This window comes from Hemiscyllium ocellatum, chromosome 13, assembly GCF_020745735.1.
Source record: "Hemiscyllium ocellatum isolate sHemOce1 chromosome 13, sHemOce1.pat.X.cur, whole genome shotgun sequence".
NCBI classification, from domain to species: Eukaryota; Metazoa; Chordata; class Chondrichthyes; order Orectolobiformes; family Hemiscylliidae; genus Hemiscyllium; species Hemiscyllium ocellatum.
Window position 1 is genome coordinate 13,913,513 of NC_083413.1, and position 26,780 is coordinate 13,940,292.

The 26,780-nt window shown below is 45.8% G+C and overlaps 1 protein-coding gene across 1 annotated transcript; it reads right to left on the reverse strand.

Annotated features, from left to right (window-relative positions):
* LOC132821430 (E3 ubiquitin-protein ligase Siah2-like) lies at nt 1-26,780 on the reverse strand. The gene is made up of 2 exons (XM_060834015.1): nt 26,075-26,780; nt 1-739 (listed from the first exon to the last, which is right to left on the reverse strand). The coding sequence occupies exons 1-2, from the start codon at nt 26,591-26,593 to the stop codon at nt 182-184; spliced, it is 1,077 nt and encodes a 358-aa protein (XP_060689998.1). The 5' UTR covers nt 26,594-26,780; the 3' UTR covers nt 1-181.

A 26,780-nucleotide genomic window follows, 5' to 3' on the forward strand; every position in this document is an offset into this window, starting at 1 on the left:
TGAAATATATATATATATTTATTTAAAAAAAGCTATTATGGCAACATAATTTAAATAAATTGGCACAGTCAGTAAAGCTTCACAATGATTTTGTGTCTAATCTAGAGAAGACAACCAAAAATAAAATAAGCAAGAGATCATCACAATACCAGCAACCCCAAACACCTCCACCACATAAATATCACGAACAGCAAGTCGAAATGGTGACGTTGATTCCCAAGTTGCCATTGTCAGCAAAGAGGTGAGCGATGGCCGCGTCAAAGACCAGACAGTCGCTGTTCATGATGGCTGTGGCGACACCGTCGTGAATAGAGCGAGGGGTTGCCTCCCAGGTCAGGCGCCGGCGGTTCCCGTTCAGCTCCAGCCGGTAGGCAAAGTTCTCGGCCTGCTTGCGGGCGCCGATCAGCAGCACGATGGCGAAGAACTGCTGGTGGCCCTCGTACTTCTCCTGCTTCTCCAGCACCAGCATGAAGTGCCGCCCGAAACAAGACTGCATCATGACCCAGTCCACCGCCCCGGGCAGGTTGATGTCCGTGGCCAGGAAGACAATGTCCTCCCCTTGCAGGGTTGTGATGCTCTTATGGACGTGCACCAGGTGAGACATGACCTGCTCCAGGGAGCCCTGCCACTTGCACGAAGCCCCGGGGCATGGGCAGGAGTAAGGTCGATACTCGCAGGCATCCTCGTGGTCTGGCTTCTCAGTGTGATGGAGGGTCAGCAGACATCCAGTCGATGCATACTGGGAGGGGACAGAGAAACAAACAATGTTTAATGACAGTACCCTCCTCCCTTTCCACTCCTCATACAAGAAATCAACTTTGACCCAGACATCTGAGTATCTCCACCGAAATATTGTCCATGTGAGCTACTGAAATGCAGCTCAGTGAACATCACCTTACTCCCATGTTAGGTAAGGAGTAAAAAGGTAGGAACAAATAGAATTCTGGAGAAAACTCAGCAGTATCTGTGGAGAGAGAAATAGAGTTGACATTTTGAGTCCAGCATGACTACTCCAAAACTAACAGCAGAATTGAGTTCTGAAGAGTCATACCAGATTAGGAATGTTAACTTTGTTCCTCTCCACAGACGCTGCCAGACCTGCCGGGTTCCTCCAGCGTTCTGCGTTTGTTTCAGGTTTCCACAGTATTTTGCTTTTTTTTTAAAAAAAGATTAGATTACTTAGAGTGTGGAAACAGGCCCTTCGGCCCAACAAGTCCACACCGACCCTCTGAAGAGCAACCCATCCAGACCCATTCCCCTACATTTACTCCTTCACTGAACACTACAGGCAATTTCCCATGGCCAATTCACCTAACCTGCACATCTTTGGATTGTGGGAGGAAACCCACGCAGACACTGGGAGAACATGCAAACTCCATACAGGCAGTTGCCCGAGGCAGGAATTGAATCCAGGTCTCTGGCACTGAAAGGCAGCAATGCTAACCACTGTACCACCATGCCACTTTTGTTAAAGAGCACTTTGTTTTGTTGTGAAATCCAAATGATGTCTGCTTACAACTTTTTTTTATATTAAAAAAGGAAGATTTATTGATGACACAAAACTCACCCTGCCACGAAAGAAAGAACTTGCATTAATATATGTTTTGTCTACTCACTGTGGAGCAAATTAAGTTTTTCTAGATGGAAGCAATGGAGAAAAAAGTAACAAACTGTGCATGTGAGAAGTAGCAAGGTGTTAATAAGTGGAAAATGCACTTGCCAGTGATGCTGCTTCCAGAATAAATATTAATTAGTCTGCGAACTGGGGGTGAAGTCCTCCCACTGTTTCTCTTTAGAGCAGTGGGAAATTTGAATGGACCAGTGAGGTCTTAGCTTAATGTTCGTTGGGATGGTGCCATCTCTGAGTGTTACACTCCCGCCACTGCAGTCGGCTGGATGACCAGTTTGAGAGGCAGATGATGCCAACATTGTGGGTTCAAATCCCGACGAACCAAAGCGGGAAACAGTTTGGGAACAACTGACATTGGACATTCACTGCTGGGCGGGACGTGCCTGGATTCAGGAGTGTGGATCTTTAAGATGTCGTAAGCAGGCATAGAAAATAATCAAGAATGCTAATGGAATGATGACTTTATATTGAGGGAACTGGAAAACGAGGATCAGAAGTTATGCTACAGTTGTACAGAACTTTGGTTGGACCTCAAACAAGCAGATCAGAGCACTTCAGGAAGGATATTTTGGCTTTTTGGGGAGGGAGGGGTACAAGTGAATCAAAATTGATATCTGGACTTAAGGGGTTAGGTTTGAGGAGACATTATACACATTAGACAAACTTTCTCGACAATTTAGAACATTAAGGGTGATTTTCAAGGCATTAATAGTAAAAGACAGGGTAGATAAAGATCAGTTAGGAAAATCTGTACTGAAAACAGCACATGCTGGAGATCACAGCAGGTCAGGCAGTACTCATGGAGAGAGAACAAGCTAATGTTTTGAATATAGATGACTCTTCATCAGAGTTTTCAGTAGATAAAGATAAACCATTTCCAAGGTTGGGGAGTCGAGAGCTAGGGGACATGGTCTCAGAACGAGGGCCAGACCATTCAGGAGACACATTAGGGAGCATTTCCACACACAGAGGGTAGGAGAAGCTTGCCACTCTCCCACAAATGGCAGTGGATAGAGGATCAGTTGTTAGATTGATATATTTTTTGTTAAGTAAAAGGTACTAAGGGCTATGGGCCAAAGACCAGCCATGCTACCACTGAATGGTAGAACAGACTCAACGGGCTGAATGGTCTACTCCTGTTACTATCCTCAGTCCCAGCACTGTGCAGGGTGGCACCCCAGCCAATATAACGCTCCTCATGACAGACTTTGGTCCAAGTTGGAGACAGTGGGGCTCAACTCAGAGCCCACTACAGAAGTGGCATACAGAGCAACAGTTAATTTGTTTCAGCTAAATGGCCAAGGCAGAAACCCCAGAATGACCGTAATAGGGTTAGTTCCATGAACTGCCTTCTTGTACATGCATTAACATACGCTCCTCAAACTGACAACACAATGATTCAACAGACACACTGTTGACAACTGATGACAATAAGATTCATCAACATATAAGACACATTATAAATAGTGCTACGGCTAACCAAATTCACCTTTAATCCTTCGGGGGCGGGGGGGTTGTGGCGAGTGTGACAGAAAGTGAGAATATCCCAAACTCTGATTACACTATAAATTCCCAGGTAGACTACAGGAGCACAATCATAGAGTCATAAAAATGTACAGCACGGAAATAGACCCTTCAATCCAACTCATCCATGCCGACCAGATATCCCATTACAATCGGGTCCCACCTGCCAACACCCGGCCCATATCTCTCCAAATCCTTCCTATTCATATACCCATCTAAATGCCTCTTAAGTGTTGCAACTTTACCAGCCTCCACCACTTCAGCTCATTCCATACACGTACCACCCTCTGTATGAAAAGGTTGCCCCTTAGGTCTCTTTTATATCTTTTCCCTCTCACCCTAAACCTACGCCCTCTAGTTCTGGACTCCCCCACCCCAGGGAAAAGACTTTGTCTATTTACCCTACCTATGCCCCTCATGATATTGTAAACCTCTGAGGTCACCCCTCAGCCTCCGAAGCTCAGAGAAAACAGCCCTAGCCTGTTCAGTCTCTCCCTATAGCTCAAATCCTCCAATCCTGGCAACATCCTTGTAAATCTTTTCTGAACCCTTTCAAGTTTCACAACATCTTTGCAATAGGAAGGAGACCAGAACTGCATGCAACATTCCAACAGTTGCCTAACCAATGTCCTATACAGCCGTATTATGACCTTCCAACTCCTGTACTCAATACTCTGCACCACTTTTTCCAGTTAGAATAAATAGATTGGCACAACAGTGCTGCCTCAAGGACTTGCAACTGTACAGGACATTGGTTAGGCCTCCGTTGGAATATTGCGTGCAATTCTGGCCTCCTTCTTATTGGAAAGATGTTGTGAAACTTGTAAGGGTTCAGAAAAGATTTACAAGGATGTTGCCGGGATTGGAGGATTTGAGCTGTAGGGAGTGGCTGAACAGGCCCCTTTATCTGAAATGCTTGTGACCAGTGGTTTTCGGAATTTGGAAGTTTTTGAATTTCAGAACAAGTGACAGTTTGACGGTGAAATTAAAAAAAAATTACTGGAGGAGCAGAGTTACTGAATAAAACAGGCCCTGAAACAGAATTGAAGCCTGCCATTGCTGGGCCACACTCCCGCACATCACACCTGAGTGACTCACATCGAATGGGTGTCGACTTGGGTTAACTGTGCACTCCAAACAACATTGTTAATGAGAAAAAAAAACTTCACAAAAGAAAACCTTTGGACTTTGGAGCCTTTCGGATTTCAGATAAAGGGTTGCCCACCTGTACTGTTATTTTAGAGTAACTTTTGAGGGGAGCGTGAGAGGGAGCGAGGGCTTGAACAGGGAACAGCATTATGAAAAGGACTGAAATTAAGATACTGCAGGCCCCTTGCAAAATCAGACTTTCAAATCCATCACTCGATCTGCCTGATTAAAACAGCTAAATGTAACAGAGATAAACAGACCTGCATGAGCCAAAAAAAACCCCAGAAAATATATTTTAAAAAGTGCTGAGAAATGAGGGTTGTGCCATTCGAAGGCCGGTTGGTGGAGAACAGTAAATCTACCCCATGCTGAATCACCAGTGAAATGTGAAGTGACAACAACAGAGGAAATGGAAACAGCGTGTCCCACAGCCTACGTGGCACTGTGTATCTGTGCACAGCGTCTGTCATGTGGGTGGCAACCACAGTGCGAAGCCTGGCTGAACTCGATAAACCAGCCAAACTGGGAGTAAATACGTGCAATGATTGGCCTTTCCCATTACAGTAAAAACCACAATGCGACCGAAGTAGATTCAGAAATTTCCAACTAACTATATTTTATAGTTAACCAGTGACTCAACACTATTGAGCGCCTCCCTGCTGACCCGTGGCCAGTCATGACCTACCCACAGGTTACCAGGGTGCTACGTGATTCTAGCTCCCCTTGCCTCTGAGTCATCCCCAGCTCACTGGTATCACTCTCGCCTCGGAGTTAGAAGGTTCAAGTTCCACTCTAATAGTATCCACACAGGTGGAAGCAGGCCATTCAGCCCATCAAGTCCACACTGATACTCCAAAGAACAGCCCACACACAATGCCCGATGCCTGTAACCTTGCACTTCCCATGGCTAATCTACCTAGCCTGCAATCCCTAGTCACCACAGGCAATTTAGCATAGCCAATCCACATATCCTTCACATCTTTAGACTGTGGGAGGTAACTGGAACATCCAGAGGAAACTCATGCAGAAGTCCAAACTCCACACAGACAGTTACCAGAGAGTGGAATCGAACCTGGATCCCCAGTGCTCCAATTCAGATGTAAAACACTTTGCTGACATTGCCAGTGGAGCAATGGTAGACTGCTGAGCTGTCGGTGATGCCGTTTTTCGGAAGACTTTAAACTTAAGACCAATTTGCTCTCTCGGATGATATTTACAATCCTATGCCACCATTTTGAGGAAGAAATGAGCAGTTGTCCTCAGTGACAGAGAGAGTATTTATCCCTTGAACATCAACACACCGAAAACAAGCCAGAACGTCTGTTGTTCATCAGATTGCTGTTTGCATGAGCTCACTTTGCAAGAAATTATCATACTTCTCACATCACATGAGCAATGACATCTTCAAAAGTGTCTAGATTAGAGTGGTGCTGGAAAAGCACAGGTGGTCAGGCAACATCTGAGGAGCAGGAAAATCGATGTTTCGGGCAAAAGCTCTTCACCACGAAGGGTTGTTTCTTGAATACTACCAGACCTGCAGTGTTTTTCCAGCACCACTCAAATCTCCAGTATCTGCAGTACCCACTTTTGCCTATCTACAAAAGTGTGTTGACTGCAAAGTACTTTGAGACATCCGGTGGTAATGAGAAGCGCTATGCCAATACAAGCCATTCTTTCAAAATGAAAGTATGACTAATGCCCCTCATTACCTGACTAAGTTAATCTGTGTGTGTAATTAGTGAATGAGCTCTATTTCCACCTTCCCTCACCTCCCAGTTTGACACATTTCTCACTAAGTCCAGGCTACCAACTAGAGACAGTTTTAAATGCGAAGTGAACATCGAAAGCACTACGGATTCTGGAAATCAGAAACAAAAACAAATTGCTAGAAAAGCTCAGCAGGTCTGGCAGCGTCTGTGGAGAGAAATCGGAGTTAACGTTTCGGGGTCCAGCAACAGGAAGCTCAGGGTCATTTCTGTAGGCAATGCGCAACTGTTTTCCTAAGTGGTCACCCAGTCTACGCTTGGTCTTCCCAATGTACAGGACACCATGTTTTAAACAGTCAATGCAGGACAGTAGTTTGAGTGAAGTGCAGGTAAATCAGTGCTTTGCCAATTGGATAGGAATTCGGATTTCTTCCCCCTCCCCACCCTCAAAAGGCTTATCTACCATTGATGTCTGGCTCACCGACCTGTATTTCCCTCCCCATCTTGAATGGTACATTAGCTGTCCTTCAGTCCTCTAACACCTCTTGGGGTGGCATGGTGGCTCAGTGGTTAGCACTGCTGCCTCAAAGCCCCAGGTTCGATTCCAGCCTCAGGTGACTGTGTATGGGGTTTGCACATTCTCCCCACGTCCGTGTGGGTTTCCTCCGGGTGCTCCAGTGTCCTCCCACAGTCCAAAGATGTGCATGTTAGGTGAATTGGCCATGCAAAATTGCCCAGTGTTCAGGAATGTGTAAGTTAGCTGCATTAGTCAGGGATAAACTGTAGGGTAATAGGGTAGAGGATTGGGTCTGGGTGGGATACTCGTTGGGAAGGTTGGTGGGGACTTGTTGGGCCAAACAGCCCGTTTCCACATTGTATGGATTCTATGATTCTCCCATGGTCAGAAAGGATTTGGAGATGAATGTCAGAACTCTTGCAAACTCATCTTTTGCTTCTCACAGCAGCATGCAATACACCCCATGAGAGCTGGAGTCTTATTCTATTTCAAGCCTGCTGAAACCACAAATACCACTCCCCTCTCAATGTTAATTTGTCCAGATATTTATAGACCCCCTCCTCGGTTTCTAGATCTTGTTCTTCTCTAAAGTGATGCGAAGTACTCATTCAAACCTCATTTCCATCTTCTGGCCACACACACACACACCCCTTGGTCCTTGATGGGCAGATCCATCTTGATCAAACAGATGCCTAGTTTGGAGGCTTCATCAATTATTTGTTTGAAAATGGCTAATCTTCGATAGGATTCTAACTTGACTTGACAAGGTAAACACAGGAAAGATTTTTTCCAGAACTGGCATCACAGTTTAAGGATACAAGGTAGGCAATCAAGGACTGAGATGAAGGGAAGTTTCTTCACTCAGAGTGGGGAGCCTGTGGAATTCTCTGTCATAGAAAGCGGTTGAGGCCAAAATATTGGATGTTTTCAGAAGGAGGTAGATATAGCTTTGTGGCTAAGGGGATCAAAGGAGCGGTGTAGTGGCTCAGTGGTTAGCATTGCTGCCTCAGTGCCAGGGATCCGGGTTCAGTTTCAGCCTCTGGTAACTGTGTGGAGTTTACACATTCTCCCTGCGTATCAGAGGACGTGCAGTGGACTGGCCATGCTAAATTGCCCATAGTGTCTAGGTATGTCCAGGCTAGGTGGTTGGCCATGGGCAATTCAGGATTACAGGGACAGGGTAGGGGAATGGGTCTGGGTGGGATGCTCTTTGGAAGGTTGGTCTGGACTGGCCAAATGGTCTGCATCCATACTGTAGGGATTCTATTCTACGATTCGTTCTGTTGTATGCAAGAGGGTGATGCAGGAAGAGTGTACAGAGTTGGATTATCAGCCATGGACATATTGAATGAGAAACAAACGCACTCTCAAAAGGGCTGAGTGGCCTACTCCTTTGGAGATCAAAGCATACTTTTCTTTATTCTTGCACAGGAAGTTGGCATTGCCGGAAAGGTCACCATTTGTTGCTTTTTCTGGACTGTCCTTGAACTGAAAGTAAACTGCTAGACTATTTGAGAGGACAGTGAAGAATCAACAACATCCCTGTGGGTTTGGAGTCTTAAACTGACCAGTCTGGGTAGGGACTACAGGCTTCCTTCCCAAAAAGACTAGTGAACTAGATGGCCGCTCACAACAATTAAGCATAGTCACCATTTCTGAGACTATAATACTAGCTTCCAATTCCAGATTTTATTAATTTAACTTGCATCAACTGCCATGGTGGAATTTGAGCTCATGACCCCAGAGCATCTGGAATTGATGTGACATTCCCAATTCAGCACTTCTCCTATGTTGAGGTTTGTATTGAACTTGGCAGTACCTGTTTTTAGAATCTCATGAAGTCAAAGGAAGACTGCATTAAGACTGGACGAAAATGCTTCTGTTGCATAATCAAAAGGTTTGCCTTTTCCATTTTAATTTCCATCATTCAGTTTTTGAAGGTGGTGACCAATGGAGAGACACAGCTCCTGAAACACTTCAACCTTCACGTGTGAATAGGTCGAAGTTGAATAGTAGGATCATGGAACAGTTACCAGAAAGGCCATTCCACCTGCCGTGTATGTGCTGGTTCACTGCAAAAGTGTCTCAGCTAAATCCATCTCCTTTCATTTCAGGGCAGCCCTGCAAATTTTCTATTTTTAGATAAATTGTTCAATTCTCTTTGGAAGTCCTCCATTGTATTGGTCTCCACCACACTCTCAAGTAATGCAACAGGGTTTAACCCGAAAACTATCCAAAGCACTTCTTTCTCATTTCACTGCTGCTCCTTTCACCAATCACTCTACTGCTAATTGGAACAGTTTCGTTCCCCCTCTCTCCAGATAACTGACACAATTTTGGAGATTTCAATCAAATCTACCCTCATTCTTCTCCAAGGAGAACAGCCTCAACTTCTGTAGTCTATGCCTACCTCCCGGGCAGGAGTGATGGCCTAACTGTATCATTTTTGGGACTGTTAATCGAGAAACGCAAGTAATATTCTGGAGAAGAAAGTGAGGTCTGCAGATGCTGGACATCAGAGCTGAAAATGTGTTGCTGGAAAAGTGCAGCAGGTCAGGCAGCATCCAAGGAACAGGACATTCGACGTTTCGGGCATAAGCTCTTCATCAGGAATGAAGGGCTTTCTGATGAAGGGCTTATGCCCGAAACGTCGAATTTCCTGTTCCTTGAATGCTGCCTGACCTGCTGCACTTTTCCAGCAACACATTTTCAGCTCTAATATTCTGGAGGCCCAGGTTCAAATACCACCATGGCAGATGGTGGAATTTGAATTTAATCATAACAAAAATCTGGAAATAAAAAGTCTAACAACTACCATCGTCAATTTTTGGAAAGATCTATCTGGTTCACTAATGTCCTTTAGGGAAGGAAACTGCTATCCTTACTTGGTCTGGCCTACATGTGAATCCAGACCCACTGCCAATATGGTTGACTCTTACCTGCCCTCTGGGATGGGTAATAAATGCTGGTCTCGTCAATGACACCCTCATCCCATGAATGAATAAAGAAAAAAAAGCAGCTCAAGTCCCACAGTCTGCAAAAGCATTCTTGCAAAATATTTTCTGCAGTCTCTCTGCAACGCTTTCACTCCTTCCTGAACACTCCTGCTAAAGTTAAACATTAGTATTGTTCATTACATACGGAGATACTGAGGAACAGAGGGTGGGGTCGGGGGGTCAGAGACGGACTCAAGCTAATGAATACATAACCATCAACATCACCCCACCCATCTCTCGACTATATAGCCCAGAGTTTCAGAGACAGTGCATTCAGGGTTCTGATAGGATCCAGCACTCGGAAGGTTATGGCTGCAAAGGAAAAAGATTGCTTTGGGCAAAAGCAATATGTATTTATAATAGTAAATCCAACATTTAAAAATAAACCAGGGTGTTTCACATGAGTGTCATTTGATAAATCATACGAGAGCCATGTTAGGACAGGCAAATTGCAATACTTGACACAATAAGTCTACCAATTTATTTATTATACATAGAAGCTGCTGAATTATTGTTGTTAAAAAATTCAAATTGGTTCAGCAAGTCCTTCAGAAAAGGTCACCTGCCACACCTTCCTAATCTGTTTACTGCTTACCTCTATGCTATTCACTCTTAACAAAACAGCCACTACTGACAAAACTTAGTCTGCTGTCAAAGAGCCAGGAATTATTACAGAACAAGAAAACTGTCAAGTTCACAGTTAATGCTAGAATTGGGGTGGCTCGGTGGCTCAGTAGTTAACACTGCTGCCTCACAGCACCAGGGCCTCAGGTTTGATTCCAGCCTCAGACGACTGTCTGTGTGGAGTTTGCACATTCTCCCAGTGTCTGCGTGGGTTTCCTCCGGGTGCTCCGGTTTCCTCCCACAGTCCAAAGATGTGCAAGTCAGGCCATGCTAAATTGCCCAGTGTTAGTCAGAGGGGAAATGGGTCTGGGTGGGTTATTCTTCGAAGGGTCAGTGTGGACTGGTTGGGCCGAAGGGCCTGTTTCCACACTGTAGGGAATCTAATAAAACGTCTTCCTGAATACAAGGGGAACTAGTCCCCTAACCGGGACAACTAGTCCACAAGTCTGGTCAAGTACCGGTCAACTCTGTAACTCTAACTAATCAGACATTTTCTTTGAAGTATATCATGTCTGCAAGATTTCAGGCTCCCTATTATTGCCTTCAGTTGCCTGGGCTCTCTGCTCTGAAAATTGCTCTGTACACCACCTTATCTCTCTCGCTCTAACCTCTTTGGCAAACCTGTCCTAATACCTCCTTGTTTTGCCAACTTCTTTCCCTGATAAGGTCGTGGAAAACTTTGGATTTCTTTTTTGACACATTGAAATGGTGATAGTTAAATATTAATGGAGACCATGGAAACACAAGTGCATGAAGTAAAAGGGGATTCTGTGGATCTCATTTGGCTGTGTCCAACGCTGAAGAGGATGAGGAATGCAAGAAGCAAGGCTGCCAGCAACCACTATATTTTATTTTAACTTAGTACATAATGATTACATCCAGGAGAAGGCTTCACATAAGGTATCTAGACAAAGGCTGTCGCCCAGTCACCGTGATCTTCCATCACTTTGCCTGATGGAGACTGCTTTATATAGATATGCACAATAACCCTTCATGTGACAGGTCATGATTAGTGATTAGATTCCATACAGCGTGGAAGCAGGCCCTTCGGCCCAACCAGTCCACACTGACCCTCCGAAGAGTAACCCACTCAGACCCATTTCCCTCTAATGCACCTAACACTCTGGGCAATTTAGCATGGCCAATTCACCTGACCTGGTCAGGTCTTTGGAAGGAAACCAGAACATCTGGAGGAAACCCATGCAGACACAGGGAGAACGTGCAAACTCCACACAGACAGTCGCCAGAGGCTGGAATCGAACCTGGAACCCTGGTGCTGTGAGGCAACAGTGCTAACCACTGAGCCACTGTACCGCCTGATGTTGATACAATGAGCAAGGAATATGACAGAGTGGTTGGAGCAGAGGTTTCAGGGTCACAAAGCAGAAACATAAGTTGCAGGCAAGGGAGTAGCTGCAGAAAATGGAGCATGCCAGGGCACCCAGAGGGCTGTGGAAGGAAGATCCTGGGGGAAAGGAAGGCAACTGGGAGGGCAAACAGTCTCTGAAATTCTATAAAAACATCAGGACCAGGGTTTAATCACCTTTGGGCCATAGTTGACAGGGATCCTTTATCCAAATGGACTTGCAGTTCCTGGTATGGAAGATGGAGGGCGGCACGGTGGCTCGCATAGCTGCCTCGCAGCGCCAGAGGTCAGGGTTCAATTCCTGCCTCAGGCTGTGGAGTTTGCACATTCTCCCCGTGTCTGCGTAGGTTTCCTCTCACAGTCCAAAAATGTGCAAGTTAGGTGAATTGACCATGCTAAATTGCCCGTAGTATCAGGTGAAAGGGGTAAATGTAGGGGAATGGGTCTGGGTGGGTTGCGGGTCGGTGTGGACTTGTTGGGCCGAAGGGCCTGTTTCCACAATGTAAGTAATCTAATCTAATATCTATGCTGTACACTTCGGACTCTATATGAGAAAAAAAAAATCAAATCATCCATGCCACTTAAAGAACAGTTTACAAACAGGGTCTGTGCAACATTAACAAAAATAGGGTAGGGTAGAGAGAGGAGGGGGGCGCAATACATCAATATGGAGTTGAAGGGGAAAATAATATACTCCAGCCTCCACAGTGCCCACCTCTCTCTCTAAAGGCAGAGAGTCATGATGTGGAGGTGTCGGTATTGGACTGGGGTGGACCAGGACAAAAATAACATGACACCAGGTTATAGTTCAATAGGTTTATTTGAAATCAAACACTTTTGGAGCACTGGTGGACACCAGGTGGGACGCCTGGGTGTGAATGCAGCGGTGGGAGGGGTGCAGGTATTCAGGAACTATGACCCTCACCTCCTTGGCCAACTGCTTGGAACGGTCAATGGCTACTTTAGCCAATTCCAACCTGGTAAAACTTTTACAGAAAACGTTAAAAAATCTTTCAGGATTAAAAATCATTAACCGCTATAAACAACTTGGGAACACCATGCTCAACAAATCCTGATGCAAACAAGCAGCCAAAGCTTAATGTCGGTACAGTTTAAGTAGCTAAGTGAAAGTTCAACTAAGCAGCCCCACTTCCCAAACCTGTAGCTGAAAAGGCTAAAGTATTGACAAGAGAACTAGCATTTATGATAAGCAACTGTCAATTAAGTGTTTGAAGGGGAATCGCTGTTACAATGTAGGAAACGAGATAGCACTAAGGCATTTATGGGATCCTAATTTGTGGGCGGCACGGTGGCAGAGTGTTTAACAGAGACCCGGGTTCAATTCCCGCCTCAGGTGACTGACTGTGTGGAGTTTGCACCTTCTCCCAGTGTCTGCGTGGGTTTCCTCCGATTTCCTCCCACAGTCCAAAAACGTGCAGGTTAGGTGAATTGGCCATGTTAAATTGCCCGCAGTGTTAGGGGCAGAGGGAAATGTAGGGGAATGGGTCTGGGTGGGTTGCACTTCGGCAGGTCGGTGTGGACTGGTTGGGTCGAAGGGCCTGTTTCCACACTGTAAGTCATCTAATCTAATGGTCAGATTATCTTTAAAAGCAACGTTGGTTATGACAGCAAGGGAGGGATGTACTTCGGAGGCTCTATAAGGCTCCCTTGCTCTATTTTTAAATTGTGCTGCAGGACGTTTGCATCCATTTGGAATTGGATTGGATTGGTGGGGATTGGATCTTTGATTCAGTGTCCCATAAAATGAGACATCCTCCAACAAAGTCACGCTGCCTCAGAACTGTCTCATGGACACATCAATCAAGAGCTGGTGCTCCAATCTTTCAGACTCTGAAATTTCAAAGCAATAAATCTTCCGTGCAACAGCTGCGCCTAGAGCTGCTGAAATGAATACCAAGCCCCCAACGCAACGTCAATCACTTCCAATTATATAACAACTGCACAGATCCACAGCACAAATTACATTGATAGCTCCGCACATGATAATCAAGAACTGGAGTATTAAGAACTTTTATCCGTCCGAAGCATCATATTTTCGGCACTTAAAATAAAGGATTAAAAAAGCCACAAAAAAAATCCCCCACTCCAAAAATACTGGTAAAATTGATTTTTTACAAAAATATATGCTGTTAGTTTCAATCTGACCAAAATTCAAGACAACTTTTAAAGGCACATTCACAGTAAGTAGTGGGCCACCTCAGTAGAATCAGCTTTTTTTAAGTTGCCACTTTGAAGTTAGTCATAATGAAGAAGGGCAGACAATAGAAGTTACCAGGGATGGTTGGAGCCTGTTTGCAATCTTGCTTTCTGGTAAATGACTCCAAGTTGGCTACTGTGTCCCTGGAAGGTTGGGGCGAGTGGGAGGGTAGACAGAGTGCTTGCCACCATGATGTGCTGAAAAGAGTGCAAATCAGAGACATGAAGAACTGAAGTTTCCTGAAACCGACCATCGCTCTCTCGCTATTAAAACTGTAGCGGGTAATCCCACTCAGACTTTTCCCAAGGTTTTCACTACTCCAGATGGCATTGCCCAGCTAAGCTGGCTCACCAGGCACAGTTGAAGGTTTCTGCCCCGATCATATTCCAGCTGCAGTACTGAAGATCTGCTCCCCCAGCAAGGTCGCTCATTCACTATTTTGGTGCTAACTGATTTCCAGACATGCACTTTAAAATGAAAATGTGAACCTCAATGTTCAAATCCCTCCCTGGCTGCTCAACCTCTGTCAGCCCCATGAGCCTCCAAGAGCAGTCTTTGTTCAGTTTGGTCAGTTGTGCACTCCTTATTTCCTCATTGCCAATGATGGTTTCATCACCAGACACTGAGGCCCTATATCCTTCAGAGCCCCCTACTCTCAAATTCTCCACCTTCCTTTAAGATGCTTTTAAAGAAACTACTAATTTTCCCAGCTTTTAGTAACCTGTTTGAATAGTTCCTTATGTTGATGTGCAACAAATTTTGTTTGCTGTAGCTCATTATACTCCCAGGATGGAAGCAATTGGATATACTTTTCAAAAGGAACTTGCAGTCAGATGGGCCAAATGGCCTCCTTGTGTGCTACATGATGCTAGAAGTATCCACCCCCTGCTATGCAAATGCACTACGAAACTTTATAATCTTAGAATCCCTATAGTGTGGAAACAGGCCCTTCGGTCCAACAAGTCCACACCGATCTCCTTCGAGGAAGACAGAAAATCTGGAACAGTCAACACCACCAAGGGATTTGGTAAGTGTTTTCTTATGAACTGGTGGACAACAAGAGTGATGGGTTGGAGACAAGGACACTCTCCCCCTAAGAACCTAGTGTCAACTGAATTGTTAGCTAATGTAATGCTGGCTTTTGCATCAAGAGAACTGGAGTACAGGGATGCAGACGTTACATTGCAGTTATACAAACTCCATTGTGATGGTGATACTCCAGCTTTTAAGAGGTGTATTTTGTCCTGTCCTTTTTTTTCCTGAAGAGAGGTTTTAAGACAGAGATGCCAAATTATTTTAATGCAGTAAACAGTTTGAGGCACCTTATTTACAAAAAAAAGTTGAAACATTAGAAACAGCCCGGATGGGTGGGGTCAAGCTCCCACAAAACCAGGATTTTTAGTCTGAACTTTTCAGCAGTTGTTGGTGGGTCTTGAAGCTGGATGTGGAAGCTGTTTTTCCTCTCTCTGTCACAGCTAAAAGCTGGGTTTTGATTTTTTTTGGGGAGGGGCAGAAAAGAGGAAGCAGTGGAGTGGGGAGGAGGTGGGGGAACTCTTCCTGCTGTTACAATTGCATGTGAGAAAATCTATTTTGCTGAAGTTGCCTTTGTAAATGGTGCGTTTATGCGATGTTACTAAATTGGAATAGTTGCTGTTCAGTAGTTAAATAACGCATTATGTTAAGTTTTCCAATAGAGTTGTTATTCCGATTTCTTCTTTCTTTTTGTTGTGTTTTAACTGTAACGTATGAATAAAGTGCTCTTGATCCAAGACTGGTAGTCTGACCATTCAAATTGTATCTAGAAGGCAACACCTGACACTTGCCTTTAAAACACAAAAATAATAGGGTCTAGGTGAGGAGGGAGTGTGATCTAGTCCATAACTAGTAAGACCTTATTTGGAACACAGAGCAGATCTGGGCACCACACCTTAGGAAGGATATACTGGCCTTGGAGAGGGTACACTGTAGGTTTACAGGAATGATATCTAGACTTCAGGGGAGGACGATGAGATATTACACAAATTAGGCCTATTTTCTCTAGAATTTAGAAGGTCAAGGAATGATCTGATCAATGTCTTCAAGGTATAACTGGAAATGACAGGGTAGATAAAGATAAACTGTTTCCATTGATTGGGGATTCGAGAACTAGGGGGCATAGTCTGAGAATTAAGGCCAGAAAGCTCAAGAGAGACGTTAGGAAATACTTCTACACAGAAAGGGAGTGACACAGTGGCTAGCACTGCTACTTCACAGCGCCAGGGACTCAGGCTCGATTCCAGCCTTGGGTGAACCTGTGGAGTTTTCCCATATTCTCCCCATGTCTGTATGAGTTTCCTCCAGGTGCTCCGGTTCCCTCCCATGGTCCAAAGGTGCGCAGGCTAGATGAACTGGACATGCTAAATTTCCCCTATAGTGACCAGGGATGAGCAGGCCCAGTGAATTAGCTGTGTGAAGTATGGGGTTACAGGAACGGGGTGGGAGGCAATGCTTTTCAGAGGGTCAGTAGGGTTCGACGTGCTGAGCGGCCTCCATCTGCACTGAAAGGGCTCTATGACTCTACAAGTTTGCAACTCTTCCTCAAATGGCAACGGACATTGCATGAATTGTTACTTTTAAATAAGAGATTGATCTTTTTTAAATGCAAAAGGTATTAAGGGATTGGGGCCAAAACAGGTCTATAACGTTAGGTCATTTAATGCTAGAACAGGCTCAAGGGGCTGATTGGCCTACGCCTGTTTCTATGCTGCTATAGTTGCAAAATACTTTGAAATACCCTCCCCCTCTGCCTTTATTTATTCATAGAATGTGGGTATCATTAGTATATTTAGCATTTGTTGCTCATCCCTAATTAGCCTTGCAACAAGTGGGCAGCTCAGTCAGCAATCAAGAGCTAAGACAGATGTGGAGTCACAGGTAGGCAAGAGGTGGTAAAGAGGGCAGATTTCCTTCCCTAAAGACACTGGTGAACTGGCGAGGATTTAAATGGCAATCAATAATAGTCATCCACGGAGACTAAGTGAACATTCCAGATTTATTCACCAAATTCAAATTCCACCAGCAACCTGATTAGGATTTGAACTCGTGTCCCCACTGCATTAGCCTGGAGCTTTGGAGTCCTGCAGCATTACCACAAGGCCACCATGTTCCCCCACCCTGGGGAGGCACTATATAAATGCAAGTTGTGCCTTTTCAACACTGCAGCATTTAATTTACTGAACTACCAGAATATCAGATTAGGCTAGTTTCTTAGAAACAGAGCAGGACACTGATCTGTAACATATTACCACTTTCAACAAAACTCACTGAGCTCATCAGAATCCTGTGTTAATCCTTGTTCGCCAAAGCAGGCTTTAAAACTAACAGCGTATGCATTTTTTTGTGAAAGCACTCTTCATGCAGTGTGGGAACACTGGATACTTTGAATACCTCATTAGATGCATCCATTAAAACTGGGTTTTGCAGGACTTTTTTTCCCACTGGAGTGCAGGAAGTCGAGGGCTGACCTCAGAGGTTTACAAAATCATAAGGGGCATAAATGGAGTGAATAGCAAAGGGGTTTTCCCTGGTGCGGGGGGGGGGGGGGGGGGGGGGGGGGGGGAGGGGAGTTCAAAACTAGGGAGCATATTTTTAAGGTGAGAGGGGAATAAGGACATGAGGGGCAACTTTTCCCCACCAACACAGGTTCACAGGAATGAGCTGCCAGAGGAAGTGATGAATGTAGATACAGTTACAACATTTAAACAACATTTGGGTAAGTACATGAATAGGAAAGGTTTAGAGGGAGATGGGCCAATCATTGGTAAGTGGGACTAAGTTTGGCTTGGGAATATGGCCCATGTTGACTGGTTAGACTGAAAGCAACAAATGCTGGAAATCACAGGGGGTTCGGCAGCATCTGCTGATCGAAAGGAAGCTAACGTTGAGTTTAGATGACTCTTCAACAGAGAACCAAAGGGATTGTTTCTGTGCTTTGTGGCTCCATAAAATAATCCCATTGACTGATGCACTGCAAACATTGAGCAAACAAATAAATTTACTACAAGGTCCCTGCATGTTCACCAGAACTGATGACGGATGTGTTAGAGGGCCACGTGTGAAACAATATGTGTGAGCTATTAAAAGAGAGAGGCCTGTGCACTGGAATCAATGTCAAAAGAGCTACAACATAGGAGCAGTCAGAAACAAGTAGTGTAAAGCAGACCAACAAACGTACGTTGTGGTTCACTCGGTCTCTCCACAGATTCTCTGACCCTGAGCCAGAGAATCAAACATTACTACAAGGAGGCCTTATGACCCATTGCGCTGATGCTAACTATTTTAATGCAGCCATCCAATCAATTCCACTGCCCTGCTCTTTCTCCTATTGAAATATCAATTAGGAATATGGGTAATGGGAGCAGGAAATGGTCATTCAGCCCCATGAGCCTGCTCCACCAATGAACCAGATCATGGCTTCTATCTCAACACTATTTTCCCCATATCCTTGATACCTTTAATATCCAGAAATCTAGCACATTGTGTCTCGGAATAATACACAATGGATGGGCCTTCAGAGAATTCCACAGATTTACCACCACCCTGCGTGAAGGAAATCCTTCTCATCTGTTAAATAATTTAGTTCTCATCCTGACACTACAGTTCCTGGTTCTAAACATTTTTCACTCTGCATCCTCCAGCTAACGGAGGCATCCTTCCTGCATTTATCTGTATCTAATTATAATTGTAATTATATCAAATCCATCTAGTTACAATGGACAGGCAAGTGCACTTGACTATAAGGAGAGACAAGATTTACGGATGTGAAGTTTTCAAACTTGCTGGCATTTTTTTCTTCATCGACCAGAAAGACATAGCAGCAGAAGTTAGGTCATTCAGCCCATCGCGTCTTGGTGTGCCAATCAGGGCTGATAAGTTACTCATCCCCATTCTCTAGCCTTTGTTGGGGATAATCTGTTATCGGGGTACCCACACTGGGGCTAGGGAGGGGAGCATCATTACTAGAACAGACATTGTCAGGTAACAGCTAAACCACAGCCATGTGGGATAAACCCAGCAACTGCAGGACTGCCTGCCCGAGGCCACATTCCTCAGTGATTAGATCATGTCAGTCAGTTTCAGACCATCCTGATTAAGAACTCATTGCTAATAAAGGAAACCGGTAACTATCGGATAGTGTAAATTGCACCAATACAACACTTAATCGATAAAGTACTTGTTAATGTCTTTTGCTGACGAAAAACTCCATCGGAACTTATGTTAAATGATAATACCTGTTGATTCAACTATGGAGAACTATTGAAAACGCCTAGCCTGTCAGACGCATAGCAATGAGGAGACTCTTCCAAACAATGGACTATTAAATTGTAAGATCGGAAACTGCCGAGCCCAGGATGCCTGCCCATTGTCCAGCACAGCAGGAGCTGGACAGGTATCTCGGTGCGACCAATAGAGACACTGATCCCTTCACAGACAGGTGAACAGACCAATGGGAGAACCGAACGAGGGGAACCTGACCGGGAACTCGAGGAAGCGCGAAGTATAACTACACCAGATCCGAAGAGGAAGACAGAACGCCTTCTCCAACGAATTCATGCTGTACAATTCGTTGCATCATCTACCAGTCAAAATTCTGTAATAAACGTTTGCCTGAGCCGAACGGTAAAGTCTCTGTCTCTCCTTCTAAACGAATACGCAAAGACGGGACCCTCGAGATCCGTCTTAACACCTTCTCATCATAGATTCTTGATTGTCAAGGGTTATCAGTCTCAAATAGACTCAATAACCTGGCCTCCACAGCCCTCTGTGGCAGTGAATTCCACACATTCCCCACACTCTGGCTGAAGGGGATTCTCCCTCTCTCTTCCTTTTACTTTAACGCTGTGCCCTCAGGTCCTAGTCTCTCCTACCAATGGAAACCCCTACTCTGTCCAGGCCATTCAATATTCTGTAAGTTTCGATTAGATGCACCCCCACCCCTAAACTCCACCGAGTATAGACCCAGAGTCCTCAAGCATTCCTCATATGTTAAGCTGTTCATTCCTGGGCTCATTCTTGTGAATCTCCTCTGAACACAATCCAGGGCCAGTATACCTTCCTCAGATATGGGGCCCAAAACTGCACACAACACTCCAAATGTAGCCTTATAGAGCCTCAGAAATACATCCCTGCTTTTATATTCAAGTCGTCTCAAAATAAATATCATAATTGCATTTGCCTTCCTAACTACAGACTCAACCTGCAAGTTTACTTTGAGAGAATCCTGGACTTGATGTTCAGACTTCAGAATTTTCTCCCCATTTAGAAAATGGCCCATTCCTCTATTCTTCATGCCAAGGTGCATGACCTCACACTTTCCCACATTGTGCTCCATCTGCCACTTCCTTGCCCACTCTCCTAACCTGCCCAAATCCTTCTGCAGCCTCCCCACCTCTTCAATGCTACCTGCCCTTCTTATCTTTGTATCATCTGCAAATTTAGCCAGAATGCCCTCAGTTCCTTCATCTAGATCATTAATGGAGTGTTGTCATTTGTACCTTACTTTACTGCCTTTATCACTAGTGCCTCTAAGATCAGCCACTCCTCTGCCTGGGCTGCACAACCCCTCACTCTAGCTTGCGCAATTCTGTCACAGTGACTTCTTTATAGCGATGTAGAAAGTAGGAGAAGTAGGCCATTCAGCCCTTCAAGCCTGCTGACATTTAATATCATCACAACTGGTCATGTAACTCAATACCCTGCTTCTGCCTCTCCCCATATCCTTAGAGCTAAAGGGATCCAAGTCCTTCTTGAAAACATTGGATATTTTGGCCTCAAATGGTTTCTGTGGTAGAGAATTCCCCAGGCTCCCTCTTCTCTGGATGAAGACATTTCTTCTCATCTCAGTCCCAGTCTTTCGACTACAACCCATGGTTCAGACTCCTGTGTCATCAGCAAAATCCTTCCTGGTGTTTGTCCTGTCTCATCCACATAGAAGTTTGTAGGTTCTCTTCTGAACATCCAGCGAACATAGTCCTAACCAATCCAGTCTCTCTTCATATGTCACAGGATGTGGGCACTGCTGGCTCGCTCAGTATTTGTTGCCCATTACTGATTACCCTGGAGAACCACTGCACTCTCTCTGTAGTGTAGGAAGGTCCATGATGCTACATGGAAGGGACTTTGACACAGTGATAATGAGCAGAAATATTGTTCCAGGTCAGGATGGTACAAGGCTAGGCAGCAGCTTGCAGGTGGTAGTGTCTTTGTGAATCCACCCTCCAGGTCGGGGGATCGTAGGTTTGGAAGGTCCACTCAAATAATCCTTGGTGAGTTGCTGCAGTGTTTCTTGCACATAGCACACAACACTGTTGTGCCTTGATAGAGTCAGTGAAGGTTGAAGGTGATGGACGTGGTGTTAGTTAAGCCAGCTGCTTTGTCCTGCTGTTACATTTCAGAAATTTTGATGGAACTGGGTGCATCCAGTCAAGTGAAGAGTGTTCTTCACATCCTTGACGTTTGCTTTCTAGACTGTGGACCGGCTTTGGACAGTTGAAGAGAGATAATACCACAGAATGCCCAAGTCTTCATCTGCTCTTGCAGCCAGAGTATTTATATGGACTGGTCCAGTTGCGTTTCTGGTCAATAACACCTGGCCGCAAGGATGTTAATGGTGGGGCATTCAGTACTTTAGAGCCACTGAGTGTCAAGGGAAGACAGTCAGACTCTGCATGGTTGGAGTTGGTCATGACCTGACACTTGGGTGCACAAAATGTTACTTGCCATTTGTCAGCCCAAGCCTAACTTTAAATAAAAATGGAAAATTCTGGGAAAACCCTCGCTAGGTCCAGCAGTGTCCATGGAGAGGAAGACAGTTAGCCTTTCAGATCTTGAACGTTGCCTCAGTCTAACTACCTGTGGCCCAAGACTGCCTCATTAGAGGAGTTGGGAACTTGAGGTGCAAGTATGGGCTAACATTCTTGTTTCTGATATGTTGGAGGGAAAGTGATTGGTGAAGCAGCGGAGGATGTCTAGAAGGATCTACGGCTCTTGCGGCACGGTGGTAGTGTCCCTATCTCTGAGCCAGAAGGCTCATGCTCAAACCCCACCTGCTTCACAGGTATATAATGACATCTCGGAATGGATTAGTAAAACATCTACCATGAGGAACGAGGTTCTTGTGGTGTGGTGGAAGGATGCCCAACTCTGAACCTGGGATCCTGGGCTCAAGACCCACCTGCTCCAGAGGTGTGCCATAACACAGCTGTATAGGTTTAAGAAAAAAAAGCTGAGGTTTGCTTCTCCGGTTGTATGGTGCGTGTTAATTGATAGGGTTTTCATGGCACAGCGGTAGCACCTGTATCTCTGAGCTAGAAGGCTCACGTTCAAATCCTAACTGCTCCAGGATGTGTGCGATTACATTCATGAACAAATCATTTGGAAAATATCTACCCCAAGGAACTCCTGCGGAGACACCCTGGGGTGAGAGGATTGACCTTGAACAACCATATTTTGAGCTTGATCAGATTCCAACCAGTAGGAAGATTTTCCCTCAATTCCCATTGACTCCAATGTTACTATGCTTGATTCATGTGCAACAACAACATCTTGAGAACACAATCATCCAATCCTGCATCCACTTGACTATGATATATAGCACCCTTCAGTCGTAACCCCAGAAATCCTTCGTCAAGGTCATAACTGAAGCACTCAGATCGCACGGAGTCAATGAGGCAACCATACACTGTCTCAGGGCAAATAGCAAATCAACAAACACCCTCACAGTAATATTCCTTAAGAAATACATCTTCACCCCACATCTCAGCGATGAGTGATCAGGATCTGAAATGGGTTTGCTACCTGAACATGAACAATGTGTAGGATTATGGGGAGGAGGCAGAGCAAGGGCCCTCAGGGAATTGTTCCTGCAAAGATACGATGGGTCAAACAGCCTTGTGCATCGTAACAATCCTGTGAGCCTCAGTAGATCAGGCAGCACGTTAAACGAGAAACTTCCGGTGACCTTTCTGTTCTGTGCTGAAACATTAATTCGGTTTCTACCTCCACAGATGCTGCCAACCCTGATGAAGTTTTGCAGCATTTCCTGCACTCATTTCAGCATCTGCACAGTTTCTCTTTTGGAAAGCAGTTCTGCAACAGTGTCCCTGGTTACCATAGCTTCAAGCTGAAATTCATTCCCCTTACCAAACCTACCTCTCATCACAATCTTGCAGATGCTGGCTCAGTGTGTTCACTGTGCAAGGATAGGCTATACACGCCTCTGTGCAGAAATGTCTGAACCCCATAAAAGGTACCTCCAAGTCAACAATAACAGTCCTCCAGTGTGGGCAAACCAGCTCATCATTAGCCAGGCCAATGGATTATCACAAGAACATAAAAACAGGACATTGCCCAGAGAGCCCTTTAAGCCTGCTCAGCTACAATCCTATACTCTTTGAGCTCGAGCCAATTCCAACCAGTAGATAACCACAAGACAAAGTTCAACTTTTATCCATGTTCCCAACCCATTGCAGTATACCTTTATTCACTCTGCATTCAAACATCTGTTGATCTCCAATATTGAATCAGTATTCACAGCTTCCTAGGCCTTACTAAACTTTAGGTGTAGATTTCACCACTCTAATCCAGCCTTGTTTGTTGCCCATCCCTGGTCACCCTTGAGTAGGTGGTGGTGAGCTACCTCTTGAACCACTGCGGTCCACATGCTGTAGGTTGGCTCTTATGGAGGGGATTCCAGGATTTTGACTCAGTAACTGTAAAGAAACGGCAATACATTTCCATGTCAGGACTTGGAGGGGAACTTGCTGTTGGTGTTCCCATGTATCTGCTGACCTTGACCTTCTAGAAGGACGTGTTCGTGGGTCCGGAAGGTGCTATACAAGGAACTTTGGTGTATGTCTGCACTGCATTTTGTGGATAGTACACACAGCTGCTACTGAGCATCGATGATGGAGGACGTAGATGCTTGGGGATGAGGCACTGATCAAGTGTGCTGCTTTGGCTTGGATGATGTCTTGATGTTAGAGCCATCCAGGTAAGTGGGGAGTATTTCTTCACACTGCCGGCTTGTGCTTTGTTGTTGGTGGACAGGCTTTGGGCAATCAGGAGGTGAATTACTTGCCACAGCATTGCTAGCCTCTAACCTGCTCTTGTAGCCACTGTGGTTATGTGGGGAGTCCAGTTGAATTTCTGGTAAATGGTAACCCCAAGGATGTTGACAGGGGGCATTTCAGTGATGGTAACACCACTGAATATCAAGGGGTGGTGATTAGATTGCCTCTGGTTGGCGATGGTCATTGCCTGTCATTGTGTGATGCGAATGTTACTTGCCACCTGTCAGCCTAAGCCTGGATGTTGTCCATATCTTGTTGCATTTGTGCATGGACTGTTCCAGTATCTGAGGAGTCATGATTGGTGCTGAACATTGTGCAGTTATCAGTGAACATTTCCATTTCTGACCTTCTGATGAAGGGGAGATCATTGGTGAAGCAGCTGAAGGTAGTTGGGCCGAGGACACTATACTGAGGAACTCATGCAGGTTAGGTGAATTAGCAGACTGCAAACTGTGCTACAAATTTTCAAAGATATATCTGCACAGAAATACAAGTTCTGACATTGATCACTGAATGATTCTGACACATGGTCAGACTAGACTTTACTGAGTTTCCTGGTAGCCACCTTCCATAAGCACAAACATTAACTGACAAGAATGAATAACTGTCTTGAATCTTCACAATTAAAGTGACGGTTCACTAATCTGCGTAATTTTAACGAAGTTGCCACAAGTACATTTTAAATGATCAGTCAGATGCTTCATTCTCAAATCTGAAATGTACCACATCAGAGTTAAGAATTTATACAGAACCAATTCTAGCCCAAATCAAAGTAACAGATCTTCAAAATTACCTAACCATAGGCCATACAGCCTATGCTACCTTATGTCTCTAAAATCATAGATCTACTTGTATCCAAAAGCAGCCACTGATTTCTTTAAATGAAATGTTCCATCTTCTACGCAACAGAGATGCCTGTACTCCACTTTGTCCATATTTCAGGCTAACACCCGTCATCTGCTACCTTTAACTTGGGCCAATATTACCCTCTCATGGTTTAATCTGAAGTCATTTTCTTCCCCCCGGGTTTGTCGTTTCACATCATTCACTATCTCTCACTCGATGAGGTCCTGCAGCCTTTTCCCTCCCCTCACAACTTGCTCCCTCATCTGCTACCAAAAATCAGTTGTCTCTTGGCACCTTCTTCAGAGCTCCTACGGTCATGCCATCAGCTCACAAACCTCACACAGCCAGAACCAACACCGTGGTAGCAACGTTGGCAGAAGTGGCAACAGCCTTCCCTTGTGCACGTACAAACAAACCTGGCTGTGGGACACATGGGGAGGCATCTGCTGTCGATGCCGCAAAGCTGGCAGAAAGTGTACCCACGTGCCTCAGCTCTTGTGGCAAAATTATGACCACAGCCTGACTTCAGATGGCCTGCCCTCCCTCCCAAGTTTCTATCCAGACAGCTAGAGTAAAAACATCTGTAAATGTTGCCTGTGTGAACAGAAAAGTGACAGCATAGCACGGTGACACAGTGGTTAGCACTGCAGCCTCACAGCACCAGGAATCCAGGTTCAAATCCAGCCTCGGGCGACTATCTATGCAGAGTGTGCACATTCTCCCCGAGTGTGCCGGGGTTTCCTCCCGCAATCCAAAGACCTTCAGGTCAGGTGAATTGGCCATGCTAAATTGCCCGTAGCGTTAGGTGCATTAGCCAGAGGGAAAATGGGTCTGGGTGGGTTAATCTTCAGAGGGTCGGTGTGGACTTGTTGGGCCAAAGGACCTGCTTCACACTGCATTAAAGCAGGTAATAAACAGAAAGTGGTCGTTCAGCCCATCATGTCAGGACCAGCTGAATAAACCAGCCATCTATTTCAGGACTATTCTCCTGCACCTGGGCCACAATCTTGCCTGTTGCAGAACTTCCAAGTTCCTTTTAAATTATTCCAACCCAAAAGGTACAGAGACAACTAAGGGGGGACATTGGCTTACCATCCAGTGGCACCTAAATAGCAGGGGGGAGTAAATGCAGAACGCCACCACCATACTTGGATGTGGCTGGGGGTAGATAAAGGTGCCTTGGATTTCACACAAGGGCTTTTAAACAGTGTCAACTATAAACAATGTCAGAGGGCACATGCCTGGAGGTACTGAATGGGTGTCAGAGGGCTGCTCAGTCTTAAACCCAAAGTAACAGTGGTGCAAAGTGGGGGGGGGGCGGAGGGTGAGGTTTAAAAATACAACGAAGAATGTGCGCTAGGGGCCACCGACTGAGTGACAGCATCTTACCTTGCAGGGGAAGAGAACAGCCGAAGCCACTTTCTCCATGGCCAGGTTGCGAATGCTGGGGGTGAGGGAGCCCCGGCAAGTCGGGCAACAGGTCAACTTCTGCCGGCAGGTGTTGCACACCAAGTGGCCGGCCTGGCATTGCAGGATCGGCGGCAGGACGTAGTCGAAGCAGACCGGGCATTCGAAGAGCGAGGTCAGTTCTTGGGCGGCGGCGGCGGCAGCAGCAGCAGCGGCAGCCACCGCCGCCGCCTGGTGATGGTGCAAGGGCGGAGGAGGGGGAGAACCGACACCGATAATCGCCGCCGCCGTCCCGCAGCCACCCACTGCCCCGGCGGCGGCGGCAGCAGCAGCAGCGGGGGAAGAGGAGGAGGAGGAAGCGGCGGTGGTGGCGGATGCAATCGCTGCTGCTGTCGCCGCCGCCGACAGGCCGTTCGGGCCCGGGGAAGGAGCAGTGTGCTTGCCGGTTTTGCTCACCCCGCCGCCGCCGCCGCCCGCTCCGGCCGATGGCGGGTGGCTCATGGCTAGCAAGCAGGAGGATAGCCGGGCCAGGGCATGGGTTTCCCTCCTGCTTCTCCCCCTCCGCCCTCCCTCCAGCCCCGGCTCCACTTCCAGCCGCCGCCGAATGTTTAGAAACAAAAAAATTCGCAACACCGCGTTCTAGAACCTTGCAACATCGGCGCCGTGACGTCACCCCGGGGATGCCCCC